Source organism: Leguminivora glycinivorella, chromosome 10 (genome assembly GCF_023078275.1).
Source record: "Leguminivora glycinivorella isolate SPB_JAAS2020 chromosome 10, LegGlyc_1.1, whole genome shotgun sequence".
Classification (NCBI taxonomy): domain Eukaryota; kingdom Metazoa; phylum Arthropoda; class Insecta; order Lepidoptera; family Tortricidae; genus Leguminivora; species Leguminivora glycinivorella.
In genome coordinates, this window is record NC_062980.1 from 13552039 (window position 1) to 13576777 (window position 24739).

General features: G+C 38.5%; 1 protein-coding gene across 1 annotated transcript in view; it reads right to left on the reverse strand.

Moving 5' to 3' along the window:
* Positions 1-24739, reverse strand: part of LOC125230248 (protein singed wings 2) — a 108619-nt gene that overhangs the window by 13287 nt on the left and 70593 nt on the right. The window contains exons 6-8 of the mRNA XM_048135354.1: positions 23895-24068; positions 11239-11397; positions 8896-9096 (exon numbers count right to left, since the gene is read on the reverse strand). Of these exons, the coding sequence (XP_047991311.1) occupies positions 8896-9096; positions 11239-11397; positions 23895-24068 (534 nt within the window). The remainder of the gene's footprint in view (positions 1-8895; positions 9097-11238; positions 11398-23894; positions 24069-24739) is intronic.

The following is a 24739-nucleotide window of genomic DNA, read 5'->3' on the forward strand; positions in this document are numbered from 1 at the left end:
GCGGCACTGAAATCGCAGGCGTCCGTCGCCGGTAAAATAGCGACAGGAAGGCTAGTTTTCAAAAAATTGGCAAAAAATCATGATAAAATATTATAACGACAAATGGATAACAGCAGTTTAAGCACATTGTGCAGATTATTTATATACTAAAATAACTTCGATAACATGTAGATTTTCGGAGAAATGATCACTTGTTTCGATGTATTTTCAAGACAAAATTGAGTTCGTTTTACTTTCAATTTCTCAATTTCAAAGGATTAAATGATAAATATTGTTTAATGGGCCTTAAGTACAAGATATTTGGAACTTAAATTTACCTCATTTATGAGAGTGATCTTATCAAATTGTACATAATAAGAGCTCCGAATTCTGTGCTTCACGCGGTTTTTCCTAAACGAGCATCAGAAAAACAGTCATTACTAATTGAAAAAGCTTTTTTTTTCATATGTTTTTTATTTAACCGACAGTTAATAAGATGTTCTAACTGAAACAAGTACTTTCACTGTCTTTTAGTATGAGTAAAGTGTACAATTTTGTCGATAAATATTGTGCATTTTACAATATATCGCCTTTTTTTGTCATAGCGCTCTTAAGTGATTTCGAGTGTAGATGAAGTGACTATTACTACCATAATTTGTCGTTGTTATTATCTGTGCTATCCTTAAGTGAACTTGTGTATCTAATGCTATATGTGCTGTGGTAGATGGAAGCACCGTGAAAGTATGGGGCTAAAATTGTGAGGGTCTTTTATGAACTTGAAGAAATAGATATCACAAGAGGATACCCAAGAAATACATAAACCCTTATTTGCCTAAATGGTAATATATAGTTGCATCAACGCTTTATAACGTTATTCATCCTTAATTATCCCATCAGCGGACGTCTTATCAAACTTATAGCCGCAGACGTCTACAACCAGCAACACTATTACATTACTCTGCACTTACCCACAACAGGACAACGTTACTGGAGCCCTTACTTCGCCAAGTCTGCTCATATTATGGACACTTAAACTGTTTGTACTAAACCTCACGTCTCGTCTGTCAAGAAATAAGATATACATCGAGTTCACAAAGAATGACATGAAATGAAACTATCAACGAGAATAAGCAACAGAAAAATAACTCATTATCTCAACAGTGCTCAACTCAACCCACTTCGTAGTTATTACATAGGTACCTACTCTGTCTCTTCTCATCATCAAGAATGGCTTAAGGCTGCGCAGCCGATTGAATAAAACTGAGAACTGTGCTACAATATCTTCAGAACGCTGGCTTCAGTTTTATCTTACAGTGAAAGCAGTTACAGTGTGAAATATTTACCAAATTTAACAATTACTTAGTTACGTTTTGATTTTTTAGTGTCATTTGTTTAGTTAACGTATAGTAAAGTGTTGTGGGTGATCCTAACAGTGGCAATGTGGCAATCAACCAATATTTACACACTTCACGCGTTGAGACTACTTAGGTATGGAAGAATTAAGACAAAGAAGAATAATATAAATGGGATCCGTGGAGTTATAGAAAACTACCGATATGCTCCATTATCGCTGAAATAACACAACTACAACGTGCAACGACATCAAGCTGGCTGAAATCGTAAAAGAAGACGGGAGAAGCCCCTCCCGAAGCTAGCCAACTTCCGTCTGATACATCCGAGACGAAGAAATGACAAGTGAGACAAAGGGGAGGGTGTATTTTAAATGCAGTCGCATATCCTCACACCTAATATTTATTACACACCAAGTATAGTATTTATCTACCCAACGCTGACTTTACGATGCCTTGTATTCGGGTCGGCTCCAAATTTCCCGTCTCTCCTACAATCCTGACTGCAAACCCTACACTCCCAACCTTATCTACTGGGTGCTCTGGTGTCTTGGACAGGCTGCGGGGGCCTACGGCGGGGCAGCAGGGGTTGCTGCGCAATGAGCCGGTTTGCAAACGTACTCTGTCTGATTCTGCGTTCGAGTCTTAGTCGGTGAGATGTGACGCAGACATATCCAACGACTTGCTGCCTCTTAGGCTCAATCATCAGAGTCACGTGAGCCTACAGCGCTATTACGTATCAAAATCTCCTCCCCCTGTAGTCTCCCCTTCCTAGTCCTTGCAGCAGGATCTGCTGGCTGGAGTTACCCCCTGAATCTGAATCTGAATCTCTTTTAGTTTTGACGATGTATGATGCGAATTTACAATGGTTTTGTTTTTTGACGAAGCCTTGTAACTAATACCACCGATCTGGCTCAGTCGGTAGTAACCCTGCCTGCTAAGCCGCGGTCCTGGGTTCGAATCCCGGTAAGGGCATGTATTTGTGTGATGAGCACATATATTTGTTCCTGAGTCATGGATGTTTTCTATGTATACAAGTATGTATTTATCTATTTAAGTATATATATCGTCGCTTAGCACCCATAGTACAAGCTTTGCTTAGTTTGGGGCTAAGTTGATCTGTGTAAGGTGTCCCCAATATAAAAAAAAACCAGTAATAATGATGTTTTTCCCTCACTAGCTCGGAAAGACGTGTTTTGTCCTTTAATACCCGCTGGTAAAAACGCATATTATCCACTAGTGGGTAAAGTAATTTGACCTTGAATAAAGTTAAATTAACTGCTTTAAAATTGATAAAAGTAGGTGAATCTAGTAATAAAGATGATTTACCACCTGTGGAACTACTGGAAGCAGTGATAAACGCATTTTTTGCGTTGTAGTTTCCTTGTGAGGGGAAAAGTTTTGTGTTACACTCGGGTGCAAATGTATTTTATTTATTTATTTAAACTTTATTGCACAACTAAAGAAACATGTACAAATGGCGGACTTAATGCCAAAAGGCATTCTCTACCAGTCAACCATTGGGTTAAACAGAGACATATATTTTACTTTTCGTGTGTTAAAAAACTCGCAAGTTTAGGATTCTATTCTCGAACCACTCGCTTCGCTGGTGGTTCAACTATGGAATCCTTTCACTTGCTCGTTTTTCAATTCCACACTCGGCGTTAAAATACAACTTTGCCCCCTTGTATAACAAATAACTATTGTGTTCACCTGACGAAGCCTGCGTTGCGGATTTGAGAATATGGTATCTGTATAAAATATTGAACAAGTGAATGACATGAAAGTATTGAAAGTAGACGATATTGACGGAGTACAAACAGAAATAATTTGTCCTCTAGATAATTATGTATTCGTTGGGCCTGTCTATATAATATCCGGTGGGAGTAGTGATGTGCGAGTCGCGGCAACTTTCCAAAAAATCTTATATTTCTTGAAAAAATCACGAAAATTTAATGAAAAATAGAGGGAATTTAAATTTATGAAATGGAAAGCTTCCATCCATAGAATTGTCCATACAAAGTATGGAAAGTTTCCGAAGTTTTCCTATGTCAACATTTCAGAATTTTGGAAACTTTTCGTTGGCACATCGGTGGGAGTGGAATAAAGGACCTTTTTCTTGAAAATTGGTACACGTAGCTTTTAATACTTGTGTTTTGTCCTATCCCAAAGATCGCCATAATGTCCTAATTTGCGATACCCTTGTCACAGTTCGTCAATTGCCTTTGGCAGTTTTCTGTACGTGGGACGCTCAAGAGCCCTGTCATAATGTAATGGAAAATAGTATACTCGGTCAAATAATTTTGTCAGTATAAAAGGAAGAGGAATACATATCACCATTGGGACAACAAACATTTCTATTTCTATTTCTTTCTATTTCTCAAATATGTCGCTCCCGTCTGTGACGGAAACGGCCTGACTATGTTTTTAACCCCCGAGGCAAAAACGACGGGGTGTTATAAGTTTGACGTGTCCGTCCGTCCGTTCGTCCGTATCCATCTGTCTGTCTGTCTGTCTGTCTGTCTGTGTGTGTGTCTGTCTGTGGCATCGTAGCTCCCGAACGGATAAATCGATTTAGATTTAGTTTTTTTTTGTCTGAAAGCTGAGTTAGTCGGGAGTATTCTTAGCCATGTTTCATGAAAATCGGTCTTCTATGTCGCAGTCGTAGACCCAGAGCCCAGGCCCGCCAGACCTTCCTCAAATTCTCAAGGATGAAACTTTGGGACAATGTAGAGTTCATATCGGCCGTTAATGTGTGCATATTTTGTAGTTCGGCCCATTGGCCAATTTTTTGCTATCAAGTGATGAAGGTGAAAAAAAAAAACCGGCCAAGAGCGTGTCGGGCCACGCTCAGTGTAGGGTTCCGTAGTTTTTCGTATTTTTCTCAAAAACTACTGAAGCTATCAAGTTCAAAACAATTTTCCTAGAAAGTCTTTATAAAGTTCTACTTTTGTGATTTTTTTCATATTTTTGAAACATATGGTTCAAAAGTTAGAGGGGGGGGACGCACTTTTTTTTCTTTTAGGAGCGATTATTTCCGAAAATATTAATATTATCAAAAAACGATCTTAGTAAACCCTTATTCATTTTTAAATACCTATCCAACAATATATCACACGTTGGGGTTGGAATGAAAAAAAATATCAGCCCCCACTTTACATGTAGGGGGGGTACCCTAATAAAACATTTTTTTCCATTTTTTATTTTTGCACTTTGTTGGCGTGATTGAAATACATATTGGTACCAAATTTCAGCTTTCTAGTGCTTACGGTTACTGAGATTATCCGCGGACGGACGGACGGACGGACAGACAGACATGGCGAAACTATAAGGGTTCCTAGTTGACTACGGAACCCTAAAAAGTGCTTACTTTCCTTAAATTCTCAAGGCTGATTTTTATATATGTGTTAGATCACGTTGTTAGAAATTGGTTATCATCAATGCCAGACCGTTTCCGCCGGCCATAACTTTTACCAGACGCGACAAAGTTGGCAAAAAACGACTCTAACTTACCTCATTTTCTCAAGCCTGATTTTGATATATGATACGCAGGGACCTGTAACTAGACCGTTTGTAAGCAGCCAGACCAATCGGATGGACCCAACCATCCGCCAGACCGACTTAAAGTTTCGATATGAGCATTAGTAGAATTGAAATATTCCGGGTCTATGAAAGCTAAAAACTTGAATTTTCTACATTAAGCTACGTGTATATTGTATACTTGACGTAATAAGCGACTTTCAAAAATTTTACTTCTAAGGAAATAAAAAAATGAAAGTTTATATGTGGTGCAAGATTAATTTTAAGCTATGAATTTTATTTACACTGCGTAAGTACATGTGTATTTTATTATAAATATAACTTTTACCCACAGAACACCCCACTAGAAGCCAAATGCAAGCGATATTGTTCGAGACGCAAATCACCAATCCTTGCGGGGTGAGGCGGGCGCGCACGGTGCTGCCATTGGTCGTTTCAAATAATGGCGCGCCTTTATGATTAGCAGTAGGGATGGGAATGGGACATGTCTATTATAGACAATGGTACCGGTACCAGTACTGTGGTGAATTTGTTTTGCAACAAATTACAATATTATAATTAAATTATAATAAGGCCTAGTTACCCTTCGGGTTGGAAGGTCAGATGGCAGTCGCTTTCATAAAACTAGTGCCTACGCCAAATCTTGGTAGTAGTTTCCAAAGCGGACCCCAGGCTCCCATGAGCCGTGGCGAATGCCGATGCCGGGATAACGCAAGGAGGATGATAATTGTGATAGCATCTCAATAAAAATCATTCTAGTAACTAATAACTAAACTGTGCATTTTTACTTACGTTTACTAAGTTAAATAACCAACTAAATATTCTAAACTAATCAATGAACTAAATACCACTACAGACTCTACAGATTCTAGATAATTATTCACTATTACAAATCTGCTTTCTTTTATATTTCATAAAATGGTAGCACATGGTACGAACGGCAGTACGAAGTTCCCGCAACAGACATAAACTAACATGGCCCCATGCCTAGTCGTTTACGTGAAAGGGATAGCATATCACATTGTTAACTCGGTAAAGAGGGATGGACGCGCCTCGGCGCCGCTCAGCACAACCATATTGACCAGTATAAATGAACTCCGCGGACAATAAACAATATTCAACAAAATAATTAATTTGACTTAACTGTGGAATGTTGTTCCATCTTTTTTACATGTAGAAGTGTTAGAAGACTTGCCACACCACTTTATGCTGTAAGAGACCATTGTTTGCAACCAAAATTGATTATTTAAGATTTTTTCCCGAGCGGACACGGACACTGTTAGCGGGTCGTATACTTGGGCGCTACTGATCGGTGTCGCACGCGTTCAAACTTTTATAAACCTGATTTGTCGTATGCTTGGTGACCGCGAGTCGCCCTGTAAGGGCCATCTTGTTGTATTGATCTGTGCTTTTACCAGACGCGACAAAGTTGGCAAAAAACGACTCTAACTTACCTCATTTTCTCAAGCCTGAGTTTGATATATGATACGCAGGGACCTGTAACTAGACCATTTGTAAGCAGCCAGACCAATCGGATGGACCCAACCATCCGCCAGGCCGACTTAAAGTTTCGATATGAGCATTAGTAGTAGAATTGAAATACTCCGGGTCTATAAAAGCTAAAAACTTGAATTTTCTACATTAAGCTACGTGTATATTGTATACTTGACGTAATAAGCGACTTTCAAAAATTTTACTTCTAAGGAAATAAAAAAATGAAAGTTTATATGTGGTGCAAGATTAATTTTAAGTTATGAATTTTATTTACACTGCGTAAGTACATGTGTATTTTATTATAAATATAACTTTTACCAGACGCGACAAAGTTGGCAAAAAACGACTCTAACTTACCTCATTTTCTCAAGCCTGATTTTGATATATGATACGCAGGGACCTGTAACTAGACCGTTTGTAAGCAGCCAGACCAATCGGATGGACCCAACCATCCGCCAGACCGACTTAAAGTTTCGATATGAACATTAGTAGAATTGAAATATTCCGGGTCTATAAAAGCTAAAAACTTGAATTTTCTACATTAAGCTACGTGTATATTGTATACTTGACGTATCCGGGAGGGTCCATCCGATTGGTCTGGCTGCTTACAAACGGTCTAGTTACAGGTCCCTGCGTATCATATATCAAAATCAGGCTTGAGAAAATGAGGTAAGTTAGAGTCGTTTTTTGCCAACTTTGTCGCGTCTGGTAAAAGTTATATTTATAATAAAATACACATGTACTTACGCAGTGTAAATAAAATTCATAGCTTATAATTAATCTTGCACCACATATAAACTTTCATTTTTTTTATTTCCTTAGAAGTAAAATTTTTTAAAGTCGCTTATTACGTCAAGTATACAATATACACGTAGCTTAATGTAGAAAATTCAAGTTTTTAGCTTTTATAGACCCGGAATATTTCAATTCTACTAATGCTCATATCGACGCTTTAAGTCGGTCTGGCGGATGGTTGGGTCCATCCGATTGGTCTGGCTGCTTACAAACGGTCTAGTTATAGGTCCCTGCGTATCATATATCAAAATCAGGCTTGAGAAAATGAGGTAAGTTAGAGTCGTTTTTTGCCAACGTTGTCGCGTCTGGTAAAAGTTATGGCCGGCGGAAACGGTCTGGCATTGATGATAACCAATTTCTAACAACGTGCTCTAACACATATATAATAATCAGCCTTGAGAATTTAAGGAAAGTAAGCACTTTTTTTTTCACCTTCATCACTTGATAGCAAAAAATTGGCCGATGGGCCGAACTAGAAAATATGCACACATTAAACGCCGATGTGAACTCTACATTGTCCCAAAGTTTCATCCTTGAGAATTTGAGGAAGGTCTGGCGGGCCTGGGCTCTTGATCTATCGGGAGTTTTTTCAAAATTTTAATTTTGTGGTTAGGTTACTTAAAATACTGTGGTTATGCACAGTATTTTAACTAACAGCACACTTCAAAATGAAAAGCTTTGTCTTTGTTTGAAAAGTTATTCTCCATTAGTAGCAATATACACATACAATCACGCCTGTATCCCATAAAGGGGTAGGCAGAACGCATGAAACTACTAAAGCTTCAGTGCCACTCTTGCAATATATTTAGTTTGAAAACTGTGTAGCAATATTAAAGCACACAATATTATTATGTTATGAAGAATAGACAATGGGGATTTCTTTCAAAAGACTCATTTACCCTCCACCACCCTCCAGACACAAATACCCATTATACTCAATAAATAAATAAAATAAATATTGGGGGACACAGATCAATCTATAGCCCCAAACTAAGCAAAGCTTGTACGATGAGTGCTAGGCGACGATTTACATACTTATAGAGATAAATACATACTTATACATACACATAGAAAACATCCATGACTCAGGAACAAATATCTGTGTTCATCACACAAATAAATGCCCTTACCGGGATTCTAACCCGGATTATATGTATGTTTCTTATTCTTATCATAAATTATGGATGTGTTTGTGCATGAATGTTTCAATGGCAGTAGACAGTAGAAGAGTAGAAATATGAATTACTAGTTTGCCGGCGGCTTCGCTCGCTTTAAATTCGAAAATTGTAAAAAACTCCATACAAACTAATTTAAGGTAAGTGGGGTTAAAAGGAGACAAAAAGTACCCTATGACGACCGGTTTCGCTCAGTCGGTAGTGACCCTGCCTCCTAAGCCGCGGTCCTGGGTTCGAATCCCGGTAAGGGCATTTATTTGTGTGATGAGCACGGATATTTTGTCCTGAGTCATGGATGTTTTCTATGTATTTACCTATTTAAATATGTATATCGTCGCTTAGCATGCACCCATTGTACAAGCTTTGCTTAGTTTGGGGCTAAGTTGACCTGTGTAGGGTGACCCCAATATTTATTATTTTTATTTATTTATTATGTCACTCTCCTTCCCTTCAACTGTCATTTCATCGCTCCGTTTTGTCGTGAAAGACGGACAAACAAACAGACACGTCACTTATTTCCCATTAAGTTTAAATCGATGATTATTATGTATATATTATGTTACCTGCACAAGCGATAAAGTCTTGTCATCAGACTGCGAGCACCGTATATCAGGAAGGTCCTGTATCACCCGCTTATACTTAAGAAGGAGCGTCTTAAACCGTGGTATGAAGTGGCAGTCACATCGCCACGGGTTACCACCGAGGAACACGTGCATTATGTTGTTGTTGCTTTGGAACGCTTTGTCGAACGCGTACACGGGAATCTGAAACGAGATTTATATTATATATATATATATTATAGGACATTCTTACACAGATTGACTGAGGCCCACGGTAAGCTCAAGAAGGCTTGTGTTGTGGGTACTCAGACAACGATATATATAATATATACATACATACATACATACATACATACAATCACGCCTGTTTCCCAGAGGGGTAGGCAGAGATCACGGATTTCCATTTACTACGATCCTGACAAACCACTTTCGCTTCACACACTTTCATAACGTTTCTCATACACGCTCGTCGGTTTCGAGTACTTCTGACCTGGCCTTTTTGCAATATTTCCCCGATTTGATCAAGAAAAGTTCGCCTAGGTCTTCCACTACCAACTGACCCTTCCACTCCTTTTTCATATACTTTCTTCGTTTATATATAATATATAAATACTTATAGTATACATAGAAAACATCCATGACTCGGGAACAAATACAATACACAAATAAATGCCCTTACCGGGTTTCGAACCCGGGACCGCGGCGTAGCAGGCAGGGTCACTACCGACTGCGCCAGACCGGTCGTCACTTTTTTGTGACTGATATTTTATGTGACTGTGACTGTAATGGCATGTCTTTTTTTGTCTACTTGTTTTTATATCATGTGATATTTTGGATAAATGTTATGTTATTTTTACTTAGGATCACTAGCTTTTTCAATCCTAATAGGCAAAAATAGTTTTCCATATTTTTTGTATTTTTGTATGGGGTAACAAAAGAGGACAGTTACAAATATTCCATTTTTCATACATTTCTTCTGGAATAGGTACTTTTTTAATATAATTATTCATTATACATTACCCTTTCCTGGATAAATCACAAAGAGCGTAAACATAACTTATTGTGAAAGGGGCTTTTAGCGTAATAAGTTGAAACACTAACGTAACCTACATAATAACTTAAATAAGAGATCATGAAATAAAACTATGGAAACGGATTAAATCGCGTATAATGAATTTAAAATACATGACCACGAACGCTGTAAAGAGTTCGAAACGTCGGGATGTATTTTAAATTCATTATACGCGATTTAATCCGTTTCCATAGTTTTATTTCATGAGTAACTATCGCGGTAACCGGAGACAATATTATTTAAATAAGAGATATTAATGTCGAACCTATACATACTTCAGAGTTTAATGGCTCATGAAAAATTGCTAGGCTTATGAAAATAAGGTTTACAATCGTTCCACTTGATTGTGAATTTCCATTAGTCAATATTTGCATAAAACCATGCTTCAAAACATGCTTGCATGAATACATGCTATTTTTAAGGGAAAAAAGAATCATTAAAATAAACATTTAAAAAAAGTATAGGCAACGTGCGGATATACATATCGTCACTACTTTTAAAAAATCTCGTATCTCACGGTGTTCCTCAAAGTTAAAACGCAGTAAGTCTATATGCATTCCATACATACTTACTACAATTTTCTTTTCATTGACAGAGGAAGATACAAGTTTTTTTTTAAGTAGTGACGATATACTGAATGAAATAAAAAGGACCAGCCATACTTTGCATAAGTAGTAAATTTTATGGTCATAATGAACAACTTTTATTATGGGACCAATGATGGAATGGGACCGTGAAAAAAAATTGGCCTTTCCATAAATTCCAACTGACGCGATGCCGCTCATTTCTATGGAACAGCCAAATTTTCAGCTAAGTATGGCTGGTCCTTTTTATTTACCACAATAAAAAAATACTATTTGTAGTAGTAGTAGTAGTAGTAGTAGTAAGTAGTAGTAGTAGTAAAACACTTTATTGTACCAGAAAATAATACAACACACAGGAAAAAGAGCTTATTACAAGTACAAAGGCGAACTTATCCCTTTAAGGGATCTCTTCCAGTTAACCTTTGAGCAATTGAGGGAGAATTGGAGATGGTAGGCATACAGTACAAACGGCGCAGAAAACGGATTCTAGGTAATAATAAATTAATTATAACTTACACTAACATGCAATATAATACGAATAAATACATCATAATAATATAACCATACAAATAGCAAATAATATAAATATATACGTATATAATATATAAATTAAATATATATTTACATAATAAAAACGACAACTACAAAACCACAACTACAAGTATAATATAATGATTTACTATTTGTTACCTGTTTGAGTAAATTCCCTTTCAAACTCAGGAGCCTGAAAGTGTTGAACCACTCTGAGCCTTCCAGCTCCTTCACCGTAGAAAGGCTGTTGTTGTCCAAGTAGAGGTCCGCTATTTTCTTGTAGTAGGGGTTCTGGAGCAGCGTCCCTATTGAGTTGATCTGTTGACAAATACAAGGCGTTAGTAAAGGCTGGCAGAAATAAACTTGCTTCTTGTTGAATGCAGTTTTAAATTCGTAAAAATCGAAAAACATACAAAAAGTCCCTGTGCCGGGAATTGATGCACGGACCTCGGTCTTGTGACTCAGGTACGAACAATGCATAACCACCGAGACTTATAGCTACCCTAGTCGATGTAATAACCTAACCACAAAATTAAAATTTTGAAAAAACCCCCGACCGCGACATAGTAGACCGATTTTCATGAAACATAAATAAATAAATAAAATAAATAAATAAATAAATATTACAGGACATTCTTACACAGATTGACGGAGGCCCACGGTAAGCTCAATAGGCTTGTGTTGTGGGTACTCAGGCAACGATATATATAATATATAAATCTTATATACATAGAAAACATCCATGACTCAGGAACAAATATCTGTGCTCATCACACAAATAAATGCCCTTACAGGGATTCGAACCCGGGACCGCGGCATAGCAGGCAGGGTCACTACCGACTGCGCCAGACCGGTCGTCATGACATGGCTAAGAACACTCCCGACTAACTCAGGTTTCAGACAAAAAAAACTAAATCCAAATCGGTTCATCCGTTCGGGAGCTACGATGCCACAGACAGACACACACACAGACAGACAGACAGACGAACAGACAGACAGACAGACACACACACACAGACAGACACGTCAAACTTATAACACCCCGTCGTTTTTGCGTCGGGGGTTAAAAAGGTAACCATGGTGCGTAGCTGAATTCACAAACGCTAACGAAACGAAACGCTGGTAGATATATCTTTCTCTATCGCTCTTGCGTATTAGCGCGACAGAGCTAGTGCATTTCTCTCGACGTTTCGTGTCGACGATTGGCATTCGGCTACGCCAGGCTTAGTAATCGTACACTGAGAGAAATTTGCATTGTGAATTTAACAAGTTCGACTTGTTGCGGTTTATCCGTTTGAATCAGCCAAACGTATGTTTAAAACAATATGTGTCAGGTTGTTTTTATAAAATCGACTTGTTGATTCAAATATATTGCCGATTCAAATGACAAGACAAGTAGCTTGTTGTTTGAACCAAAGAGCACGGTAGGCGCTATTTTAAGCAAAAAACTTGTTGAACGAACATGAAAACTGGTTGTATTTTCTCTCAGTGTAACGTTTAACCAATTTGAAAGTCGCATTAGAAGTTCCACTTCAATTAGAGTTCAAATCGAATTAAAAAACTACTGAGGATGACTGATGATGAAATTAATGAAACATACCGACAAAATCCAAGTACCAGTGCTCGACATGGTAATGCCAGAGAGATGACAGTCAAAACATAGCGATTATATTTTTATTATTGATTTGAACTGTTTCAGTAATTCGTTTTGCTAAATATTAACTGTGATATTTTTTAACCCCAGATGCAAAAACAACGGGGTGTTATAAGTTTGACGTGTCTGTCTATCTGTCAGTGTGTCTGTCTGTTTGTCTGTCTGTCTGTCTGTCTATGGCGTCGTAGCTCCCGAACGGATGAACCGATTTAGATTTTTTTTTGTCTGAAAGCTGATTTCGTCGCGAGTGTTCTTAGCCATGTTTCATGAAAATCGGTCTACTATGTCGCGGTCTGGGGTTTTTTCAAAATTTTTACCTAGACAACATACAGTATTTCTATTTAAATTTCACTGCCTTTCATCTCACGCTGTTCCTCAAAGTTAAAACGCAGTAAGTCTATATGCAGTCCATACATACTTACTACAATTTTCTTTTCATTGACAGACGAAGATACAAGTTTTTTTTTAAAGTAGTGACGATATATCGCTCACACACTCCCTGTCATAGTATATATTATGTAGGTACAGCCATCAGATACATCGGAGCTGCTAAAGCTTCACAAATATCGGGACTACGTCTTGGCAATAGAAGCGTGTTTCGATATTCGATAGAGCGAGTTTTGACAACTCCAATATAGTCGCCATTAAAAACTAGATCAGAAATTTAAGAGCTGGGCTCTTGTTGGTGAAGCAATCTCCAGCTATATCTTTCCTGGGCTTTTTCTTTGACAGCCTGATACGACACGACATTCACTTTCTCTTTCACTTGGTCCATGTATGCCCTCCTTGGCTTTCCTCTCTTTCTTCTTCCTTCTACTTTCCCTTCTATGATGATCTTGATGAATTCGTCGTGTCGTAACAGGTGTCCCAACATATTTCCTCTTCTGCATTCAACAGTTCTTAAAATACACCTCTTTTCTTTCACTCTGTTTAAGACTTCTTCGTTTGTTACTTTCTCTGTCCAACTTATTTTCTCCATCCGCCGCCAGCACCACATTTCAAAAGCTTCAAGGCGTTTTCTGTCTTGTTGCAGCATCGTCCACGTTTCGCTGCCGTATAACGCTATGCTCCAGATGTACAATTTTATTAACTTTTTCTTGATTGTTGTGTCTATTCTGGCTTTAAACAGGTACTTTTTTTCATTAAATGCTTTCTTTGCCATGGCTATTCGTGCAGTGTTGTCTTGAGTACATCTGGAGTTATTGGTGATTACGCTACCCAGATATTTAAACTTACGAACTTGTTCTACGGTGTTATTGTTAATTACTATTGATATATGATTTAAACGTGGCTTTTTTGATGTGACTAATATTTTAGTTTTACTGGCGTTTATTTTCAATCCAAAGTTATTGAACACTCTATCCATCTCTGTAACTATTGGGTTGGTAAGAAAGTAATGAGCGATCGATTGAATTCCACATAAAATTTTTGAGAGAGTTCTAGAATCTTCTATGGTCGAAAGTATATAAAGGGCGAGTCGCACAGTTTCTCGTCAGTCATTCACTAGCTGTCGCCGAGCTAATATAAGGAAGAAAATGGACGAATTAAAAGTGCATGTAAGGCATTGCTTACTACATGAATTTCAGTCTGGCCATTCAGCTGCCGAAGCAGTGCGTAATATATGTCAGCGTGTTGCTCCTGAAGTTGTGTCTGAGGCCACGGCGAAATGATGGTTCCAGCGGTTTCGTAGTGGCGACTTTTCATTATCAGATCAACCTAAGTCTGGTCGACCGGTGAAGATTGATGTAGCCAAATTAAAAACCTTAATTGAAGGAGAACCGAGGCTAACGAGTCGTACTCTTGCTACCGAGTTAGGCTGCTCTCATGTCACCATAGAAACACATTTACACGAGTTGGGAAAAAACTACAAATACAGTGTTTGGATACCGCACGAACTTGATAGAGATCAACTAAACCGCCTGGCCGATATCTGCATACAACTTCTGTCTTTTCGCCGCACATTCAACTGGTTGGACCATCCTATCACTGGAGATGAAAAATGGGTCTTATATATAAATCACACACGCAAACGTCAGTGGCTAGCTCCAAACGAAAAAGGAATAGAGGCACCAAAAACAGAGCCTCACCCGAAAAAAGTTATGCTGTCCGTTTGGTGGGATATTCATGGTATTATTCACTGGGAACTCCTACCAAGTGGAATGACTGTTACCGCATCAGTATACTGTAATCAGCTTGAAAATTTAAACCAAAAAATCTGTCAGAATCGTCCACAGCATGCTAAAGTTTTTTTCTTACACGACAATGCTCGCCCACACATTGCAAAAGTGACTCGGCTAAAGCTATTGGAGCTAGGTTGGAAAGTGATACCTCATCCACCGTACTCTCCAGACTTGGCACCTACGGATTACGCATTGTTCAGATCGCTAAGCAATGCCTTGAATGAAAAAAAGTTCGATGATCAAGCCCATCTACGACAGTACATAGCTGAGTTTTTTGAATCTAAACCTAAGAACTTCTTCGCCGATGCTATTCATTATTTACCAGAACGATGGAGACAAGTAGTAGATAACGAAGGCCATTATATTTTTGATAAATGATTAAAATAATAAATTAAATAAAAATTACAATATTGGTTATGATTCGCTCATTACTTTCTTACCAACCCAATAATTCCTGTAACTGTGTTGTTGAGTCTGCCATTGCTGCAATATCGTCAGCAAAACGAACAAACTGAATGTTATTCCCATTAAATTTCACCCCCCCTTTTCCGGATTCTATTAACATTTTTATGGCACACTCAACGAAGATATTGAAAATAAGTGGAGAAAGTGGACATCCTTGTCTAACACCCTGCCTAATGTGTGCCCTTCCTGACTCTTCTCCAACTTCAATTACGGTTTCTTGGTTTTTGTAGAGTTCATAAATAATTCTTCTGTCTTTGTAATCTAACCCGGCTTCCTTTAATATTTCCATCATTTTCTTCCAGTTTACTTTGTCAAATGCCTTTTCTAGGTCTATAAAAGCTATATGTGTGTCAAAATTTAGAGCCATTCTTCTGTCAGTTATCATTCTTAGTGCGAGTATTGCTTCCCTAGTCCCTCTATTCTTTCTAAATCCATATTGATCTAAACCTACATATTCTTCTGTTTTTGGTCTTATTCTATTCTGAATAATTTTCAGTAAAACTTTGCTTGCCTGCGATATCAAACTGAGTGTTCTATGCTCTTCACATTTCAAAGTATTAGCTTTCTTAGGTAACATAACTATTTTGGAAGTCGAAAAATCAGTGGGAATTATGTCAGTGTTGTACATTTCGTCCATTATTTCATATATTTGTTCTTTGAGTAAATCACAATCGGAATATTTCATAAGCTCTATATAAAATCTATCATTACCAGCGGCTTTTCCTGTTTGTAAACCTTTTAAGGCATTATCGAACTCTTCTCTTAATATTTTTGAACCCATAGCATCTACTTCTACTAATTCTGCTTCTTCTATGTCGCCATCAGTTAGTCCCTCCCCTTCGTATAGAGTCTCTATGTATCTTTTCCAACGTTCTACTACATCTTTGTTATTTAGCAAAAGATTACTTTGTTCATCTAATATAGCCGTACTTTTAGTTTTGTGTTTTCTCTCTGTCTGTCGAATTATACTGTATGCTTGGTCCATTTTGCCTTTTTTGAGAAAAAATTCAATTTTATCACATTTGTTTGCCATTTCAGCTTCCCTTGCTTCCCTACATTTTGTTGTAATTCTGTTAGTTAACTTTTTGTATAAGTGTTTGCTATCATCGTCTGATTTGTTCCGTAATTTTCTCCTCTCTTGCATTAAATGTATTATATCAGTATTTAACCACTGTTTCCGTGGCACAATCTTTTCTTTTTCTAAACATTCTTCTGCAGTAGTTGTTAGTATATTTCTTAAATTATTCCATCTTGAATCTATACTAGCATTCTTATCATCTTTTATATTATCCTTATATTGCACTAACTTATCCCCTACTTTATTACTATATTGCACCTTGCTATTACTATTTATATCTTTTAGTTTTTTGAGATCAATCTTCTTTGGCTGACTTTTTCTTTTATTCTTCCTTAAATCTAAATTGTGTATGCTAACTAGTAGATTATGGTCAGTATTAATATCTGCTCCTGGTAAAGTTTTGCTATTCTGAACTTGAGTTCTATGTTTACTTTTGCTTATTATATATTATAATCAATCTGGTACCTTCCTATATCTCCAGGCATTTTCCAAGTGTATAATCTACGCTTTGGTTGTTGAAACATTGTGTTATTGATAAATAAGTTGTATTCTCTACAAAATTGTATAAGTCGTTCACCTCTTTTATTTCTTTTACCTAGAGCAAATCCTCCCACAATGTCATCCTCGGTCCCTTTTCCTACAACTGCATTGAAATCCCCCATTATTATCAAATTATCCTTATCATGTACTGACTCTAATATCAAATCTAAATTATCGTATACTTCCTCTATTTCACTATCTGGATGACTACCTGTTGGCATATAAACTTGTATAATAGTTAAATCTATAGGTTGTGATTTAATCTTTATTGCTGTGATTCTATCATTACAGTGTATAGAATTTTCAACTTTGGTGCCCCATTTCTTATTCAAAATTATTGCAGTCCCATTGGAACCTTGTTTTTCTCCCGAGTATATAATTCTAAAATCCTCACTCCAGTAATCTCCGCTGTCTCCCCATCTGGTCTCGCATAAACCTAAGATGTCTATATTTAGTCTTTCCATTTCCGCTTTGACTTCTTCTATCTTTCCTGTCGGCAGCATTGTCCTCACATTCCACGTTCCGATTTTACAAGGATTTCGCAGGATGACGACCGAATCAGCCTTGTTCCTGACCCTGCCGGACTCAGACCGCCACGGCATGTTACTTCGTGGAAGCCCGTTGTCAAGAACCATTACTTTATTTTTATTCATTTTCCATAGATTGCTTCAAGTTAGGGTAGTAGAGTGGTGGTTCCCTCTTGCCTTCCACTCCGCAGTTTAGAAACCGAGGTTTTCCCGCCTTCTAATCTCCTGTCGAAGGCCCTTCCAGATCACCTATCCTTGGCCCTTCGCCAGTACTGATGCCACTGCTGCCTGGCACCAGGGGAATGCTTATTTAATGGCGGCATTTACTCGCCATGTCATAGGATTGTCATAGGACATTGTAGGATTTTAAATGACAAAGTCATCCCACTGACTTTCTCACTACATCCTGGTAATCCTACCGCTGTGTGGTCGGGGACTGCTTATTCAATATATTCGCAGCTAACCATCATATCTGATCGCCGTTCCTCTATCCGCCGGCTGTGGACCCCGGTAGTAGCGTACAGCTCAGCCCTACCAATGCCAACCAACCAGCAAAACCAACGACCATGCTATTAGTTTTTAAAAGTTTTCTAGAATAACTTTCGTGAAATTCACACTGTTTCCTGTATTTTGACGCAAAGGTTTGCACTGCCAGCGCTCGAGCCAGCTGTCCAAAGCCATCCCCCGCCGGCGTCCCGTGCACGCGCGCAATAACGTTATAATAATGCGTTGCCATGGTTACAGAGCCAAACAATTCGTTTTCAATTTTTTCTTTACTGCGCGCATGCATGAGAAGCCGACGGTGGATGGCTTTGAGAAATAGACTTTTATGTAGGGTTTTAAAGACGTATGCGGGAGTAGAAAAACTATTTTTTCTACTCCCGTACTGTTATTCGTGAGTTACAAGGTCGTGCATAGAACTTAAAAACCCTACATAAAAGATGTCAGGACAAGTCTATCTAGTCTATACCCTGAAAACATTTAGTAGAAGTAGCACGATATGGCTGTTACAGTTCAGTAAATACATTGCCACCAACTTAACAAACCAATTCGCAGAATCGAGACTCCTTCGTTTTCTGCTGCGTTCATTGGCGACGCGTCGAATCGCATTCAAATGTATGAGAACTCGATTCAACTCGGCTCGATTCGTCTTAGTGGCCAGGCTTCAAAGAACCATACCATAGACAGTTTTATTTTCATGTTTGCACTCAAACTGCATATTCAAAATGGTAGGCGGTCCACTAGATAACTAAGATGACTGAAAGTAGGTATTTGTTGATTTATAATTTTCTTTCAAAATAAGTGCTTGGTCGTAGAAAAAGTATTGTATGCAACGGTGTTTAACTGAGTCAAAAAATGCTCGTGGCGTCTTTATTAACAATTTTCGGCTTCGCCTCAAATTGTTACCCACGCCACTCACCTTTTTAGGGTTCCGTAGTCAACTAGGAACCCTTATAGTTTCGCCATGTCTGTCTGTCCGTCCGTCCGTCCGTCCGTCCGTCCGTCCGCGGATAATCTCGGTAACCGTAAGCACTAGAAAGCTGAAATTTGGTACCAATATGTATATTAATCACGCCAACAAAGTGCAAAAATAAAAAATGGAAAAAAATGTTTTATTAGGGTACCCCCCATACATGTAAAGTGGGAGCTGATATTTTTTTTCATTCCAACCCCAACGTGTGATATATTGTTGGATAGGTATTTAAAAATGAATAGGGGTTTACTAAGATCGTTTTTTGATAATATTAATATTTTCGGAAATAATCGCTCCTAAAGGAAAAAAAAGTGCGTCCCCCCCCCTCTAACTTTTGAACCATATGTTTAAAAAATATGAAAAAAATCACAAAAGTAGAACTTTATAAAGACTTTTTAGGAAAATTATTTTGAACTTGATAGGTTCAGTAGTTTTTGAGAAAAATACGAAAAACTACGGAACCCTACACTGAGCGTGGCCCGACACGCTCTTGGCCGGTTTTTGACCTCTTTTAACCACCAGTTGCATAAAATACTATAATGAGCTTCTTATAATAATAGCCTTTTCTCCTCAGTCATCACAGAACGATCATTTCCAGACCTTTTTCCCAAAAGCCTGCGCGGAGACGAAACCAATACGTAGCCTTTTCAGCCTTTAGACAGTTTATTAAAATGAAATTGTACAACGACGTTATTATTTCATACCAGGCAGGCAAGTATTGTCGCGCGACAAATGATAAAACATCTGGCCGGCCCTATCGCACTTACCAATAGTGCGATAGGGACGGCCAGATGTTTTATCAGCCTTTCAAAAGGGTTTTTTCTCTTTGAACTCCAGATAAAAAAGTTATTGAAAAGACACTCCTCATACATTATAGTAGATATACTTAACTTACAATAGGAAGGAAATCATTACCTAATGAGAGCCTTTGTGTGCGTTAGCCACACCACTGGCCACTATTCTAGAACCTTCCCCGCAGCTGCCTGTAATTGACTGGCATGTTTCACCTTACTCTAATTGGCCACAAGCTAGATCGAGTCTGATGTCCTATTAATAACTCAGTAGGGACAAGGATCAAGGACATGTCTGGCGAATTGATGAGATCAGTTACATTTAGTCACTTGTCAATAATTTAGATGACTTTTTGGAGCAACAAATCAACGTTTCATGTATTTGTCTAGATTTTAACAAATCATGTGTACCTACTTATTATTTGTATAGGAATAGAAATTGGATACTGTGTACGTACAAAATTCTTAAACTGAAATAAGTATCAAAAACCTTTTACTTCAAACTTGGGTAAATTCATTCTGCTATAGTAAGGTTGATTATAATCAAGAATTCAAGAACAATATTATATTTTTTTACATATATAATAAACCTTAAAGCAGAATGGTTTTATCCAAGTTTGAAGTTACGCGACACAAATTATACAGCAATAACATTTTAGTTTTTACCGAAAGCAAGACTTTCCCTTTTTATATAATGTTTTAGTTTCGTGTTATCACTGAAACCTACACAAAACATTTAGTTTGACACTAGTTTTATTTGAGTGTGCCTACGGTTTTGGAATGAGTCACAGTTAGTTTCCCTAGACTCATAGCCCGGGATATAGACCGTGATTAACTTTTTGTTGACACGTGACCGTCTGACCTGAAATATCGGAAGCTCAACAAAAAACAAAAAGGCAATGACGATTGACGATGTACATTCCTAATACATCTATATGCTAAAACAGTAGTGAAGAATATAAATGCATAGGCCATTTTTGCTAGGAAAGCATTGAACATATTCCAACTCTAGCCCCATCCGCACGCGCCGCGTGCCGTTATCAGTGATGACGGGGATTATTGCTTGAACAAGATTGATTTAACCGACTCGATTTAATTGTTATGAAAGCATTTAACATGCAAACACCGTACCGTATTACCTTGTTTCCTTCAAGTCAGACAGTAAAGTTACCGGGTGATATGTTGTCTGGCGCGTATTCTAGCCCCATCTATGTATGTGCTAAGACGAGTATCATTGTTTGACAACTTCTATCTAAGTGCACCTATCCATCTAAATATATAAAAGAAGAAGCTGACTGACTGACTGACTGACTGACTGACTGACTGACTGACTGACTGACTGACTGACATATCAACGCACAGCCGAAACCGCTGGTCCTAGAGATTTCAAATTTGGCACGTAGGTTCCTTATACAGTGTAGAGGAGCACTAAGAAAGGATTTTCCAAAATTCACCTCCTAAGGGGGTCAAATGGGGGTTCAAAGTTTGTATGGGGAAACAAGATTAGTTTGACTATTTTATTCGAAACTTCACAGGAAGATTTCTTAAGACATATGACTGAATACGTGTTTCAGGTTTTTTGAAAATTTAACCCCTAAAAGGGTGAAAAGGGGGTGATAAAGTCAAAAAATCAATATGGGTATCGTTTTTATGGTTTATCGGGTCGCTGATCACGATAAATACAACGTTTTTAAAATCTAACGAGGCGGAAGTGAAATACCTTCTCCCCTGTTTTGGTGCAATGGGGTTTAAATATCAAAAAAATATATAAAAGAAGATATTGACTGACTGACTGACATATCAACGCACAGCCGAAACCGCTGGTCCTAGAGATGTCAAATTTGGCACGTAGGTTCTTTATATAGTGTAGATAAGCACTAAGAAAGAATTTTTCAAAATTCGCCTTCTAAGGGGGTCAAATGGGGGTTCAAAGTTTGTATGGGGAAACAATGTTAGTTTCACTGTTTTATTCGAAACTTCACAGGAGGGATCCTAAAAACATATGACTAAAGACGTGTTTCAGGTTTTTTGAAAATTTAACCCCTAAATGGGTGAAAAGGGGGTGAGTTAAAAAAAACAATATGGGTATCGTTTTTATGATTAATCGGGTCGCTGATCACGATAAATACAACGCTTTTAAAATCTAACGAGGTGGAAGTGAAATACCTTCTCCCCTGTTATAGTGCCATGGGGTTTAAATATCAAAAAATATATAAAAGAAGAAACTGACTGACTGACTAACTGACATATCAACACAGACGAAACCGCTGGTCCTAGAGATTTCAAATTTGGCACATAGGTTCCTTATATATAGTGTAGATGACTTCTAAGAAAGGATTTTTCAAAATTCGCCTCCTAAGGGGGTCAAATGGGGGTTCAAAGTTTGTATGGGGAAACAATGTTAGTTTCACTGTTTTATTCGAAACTTCACAAGAGGATTCCTAAAGACATATGACTAAATACATGTTTCAGGTTTTTTTTGAAAATTTTACTCCTAAAGGGGTGCAAAGGGGGTAAAGTCAAAAACACAATATGGGTATCGTTTTTATGGTTTATCGGGTCGCTGATCACGATAAATACAACGATTTTAAAATCTAATGAGGTGGAAAATAAATTTTCCCCCCTGTTGTTGTGAAACGGGATTAAAATATCTAAAATAGCCATAAGTATAGGTTTAGTTTTTATCTTTACTTCTGGTTCAACAGATTTCAAATTGACACGGAAGTTCCTTAGAGGAGCACTAAGAAAGGATTTTTCAAAGTTCACCTCCTAGCATGATAATTTGACAGGGGCAAGGACAGGTACAGGGACAGGGACAGGGACAGGGACAGGGACAGGGTCAGGGTCAGGGACAGGGACAGGGACAGGGACAGGGACAGGGACAGGGACAGGGACAGGAACGGGTTAGGGATAGGGATAGGGATAGGGATAGGGATAGGGATAGGGATAGGGATAGGGATAGGGATAGGGATAGGGATAGGGATAGGGATAGGGATAGGGATAGGGATAGGGATAGGGATAGGGATAGGGATAGGGATAGGGATAGGGATAGGGATAGGGATAGGGATAGGGATAGGGATAGGGATAGGGATAGGGATAGGGATAGGGATAGGGATAGGGATAGGGATAGGGATAGGGATAGGGATAGGGATAGGGATAGGGATAGGGATAGGGATAGGGATAGGGATAGGGATAGGGATAGGGATAGGGAGAGTAGGGGGTAGGGACGGGACGGGGACGGGGTCGGGGACAAGGATAGAGATAGGCAGTGTAAAATTCAGGTGGCTCAGTGGGAAGGGATTAGTATTTAAGTAGGCATCGGCGAGTATCCTGCATCCGTAATAACTATTACATTCAAAGTGCTGTAAGAAGATCGTTGTTTGCTTGCCTTTTATGTGTTTACGTTTGCAATAAGTATAATCAAAATGGAAAAAATTGTAAGCGATAATGCAAGGAAGTATTTTTTACCCTAGCGACGACCATAGCGTCGAGATACTGGCTATGTGGGTTGTATGAAGTTTCCCCAGTATAAATATTTATTTAGGTAAAATACATACATATTCGTACCTACTACCTACGCTGTGGTCGCTGTGTAACAATTCTACAATCATTGCAAGAATTTCTTTTAAAACAATAGTAATATGTGTAAGGTACAGTCAGCCAAAAAGCGGTGTAAGGTTCTTGGCTGACCGTACAGCAAATAGATCAGTTACAATGGCCCTCCAGTTGACAATTGCCCCGCTTTACCTTAATCGAAATAATCGCGGACAGATGTACCTACAAAAAAACCTACGGATCTAAATGAAAATCTTATTTTTTGTAAACGTTTCAATAAGAATACTTTTATTACGCGGGCGAAGCCGCGAGTAAAAGCTAGTTTATTATAATGAAATTAGTTTAACGTGGAAAACGTCTTACCGGGTTACCTTGTTCCCTTCAAGCTGGACGGTGGTTACGCCAGGTGGAAGGGTATTAGAGCATACTCTAGTCCGATACTCTTGCAGTTACCGCTATAATGGGGATCATTGTACGACAAGTTTTTTCTAAATGTACCCTATTTCCCTATTATAAAAACATTCAACATGGAAAACATCGTACCGTGTTACCTTGTTCCCTTCGAGCCGGACGGTGGTGGTGCCAGGTGGCAGTGTGTCCGGTGCGTACTCTAGCCCCATCTGTGTACAGTTGGCCGTTATGATGGGGATCAGTCCGCCATGCTTGTCCTCTGCTACGTACGTCATCACGCAGGAACAGGGCTCTGGACAGGTCTGGCGAACCATCTGGTGGAAAAATTGAGCATTAAATTAAAAAACGTTTACCGCCCCAACGTTAACCAGTTTTTCATGCAAATTATAATAGCTTTGTTTTAAATACCTATGTTAAATTGTGTATGTACTTATTTCATTATTTGAATTTTGTTATTTAATATTTCTGTAAATGCAGGTAGGGTAAATTATATCAGATAATAAACTTTTCAAAATAATATACATATGTAACAAAACGGGACGACTTAATAATGTTGCAGTTTTTAATATTTTTCATTTCTTGTCTAACGTTATGACACCGACTGTACTTCGATCATAATCAGCACTGTACTGTGACTACACCAGCCAGCAGTTACTGCTGCAAGGACGCAGAGGCGCTGGTCCTAACAGAGAGGGAGGGACGGGAGGCTCCTCGAGCTTGCTCAAATGCACGTACCGGCACGATACAGGCCGCCGGTCAGAGGCGTATGCTGGGTGTGCTAACAACCTCCGTCCTGGTGAACCTGTACCGGTTCAGGACGCGCCTTCGGGCCTACTCGTGTATTCCGCCCGTCGTCTGCCGCCCTGGTATGTCCGGCTGACCCTCCTGCCCGAGACACCGGTGAGCCAATAATACGGGTGGGGAGTGTGGGGCGTTTGCAGTCAGGATGGGGATCGACGGGAGTAGAAGAACCAGACCGAATACT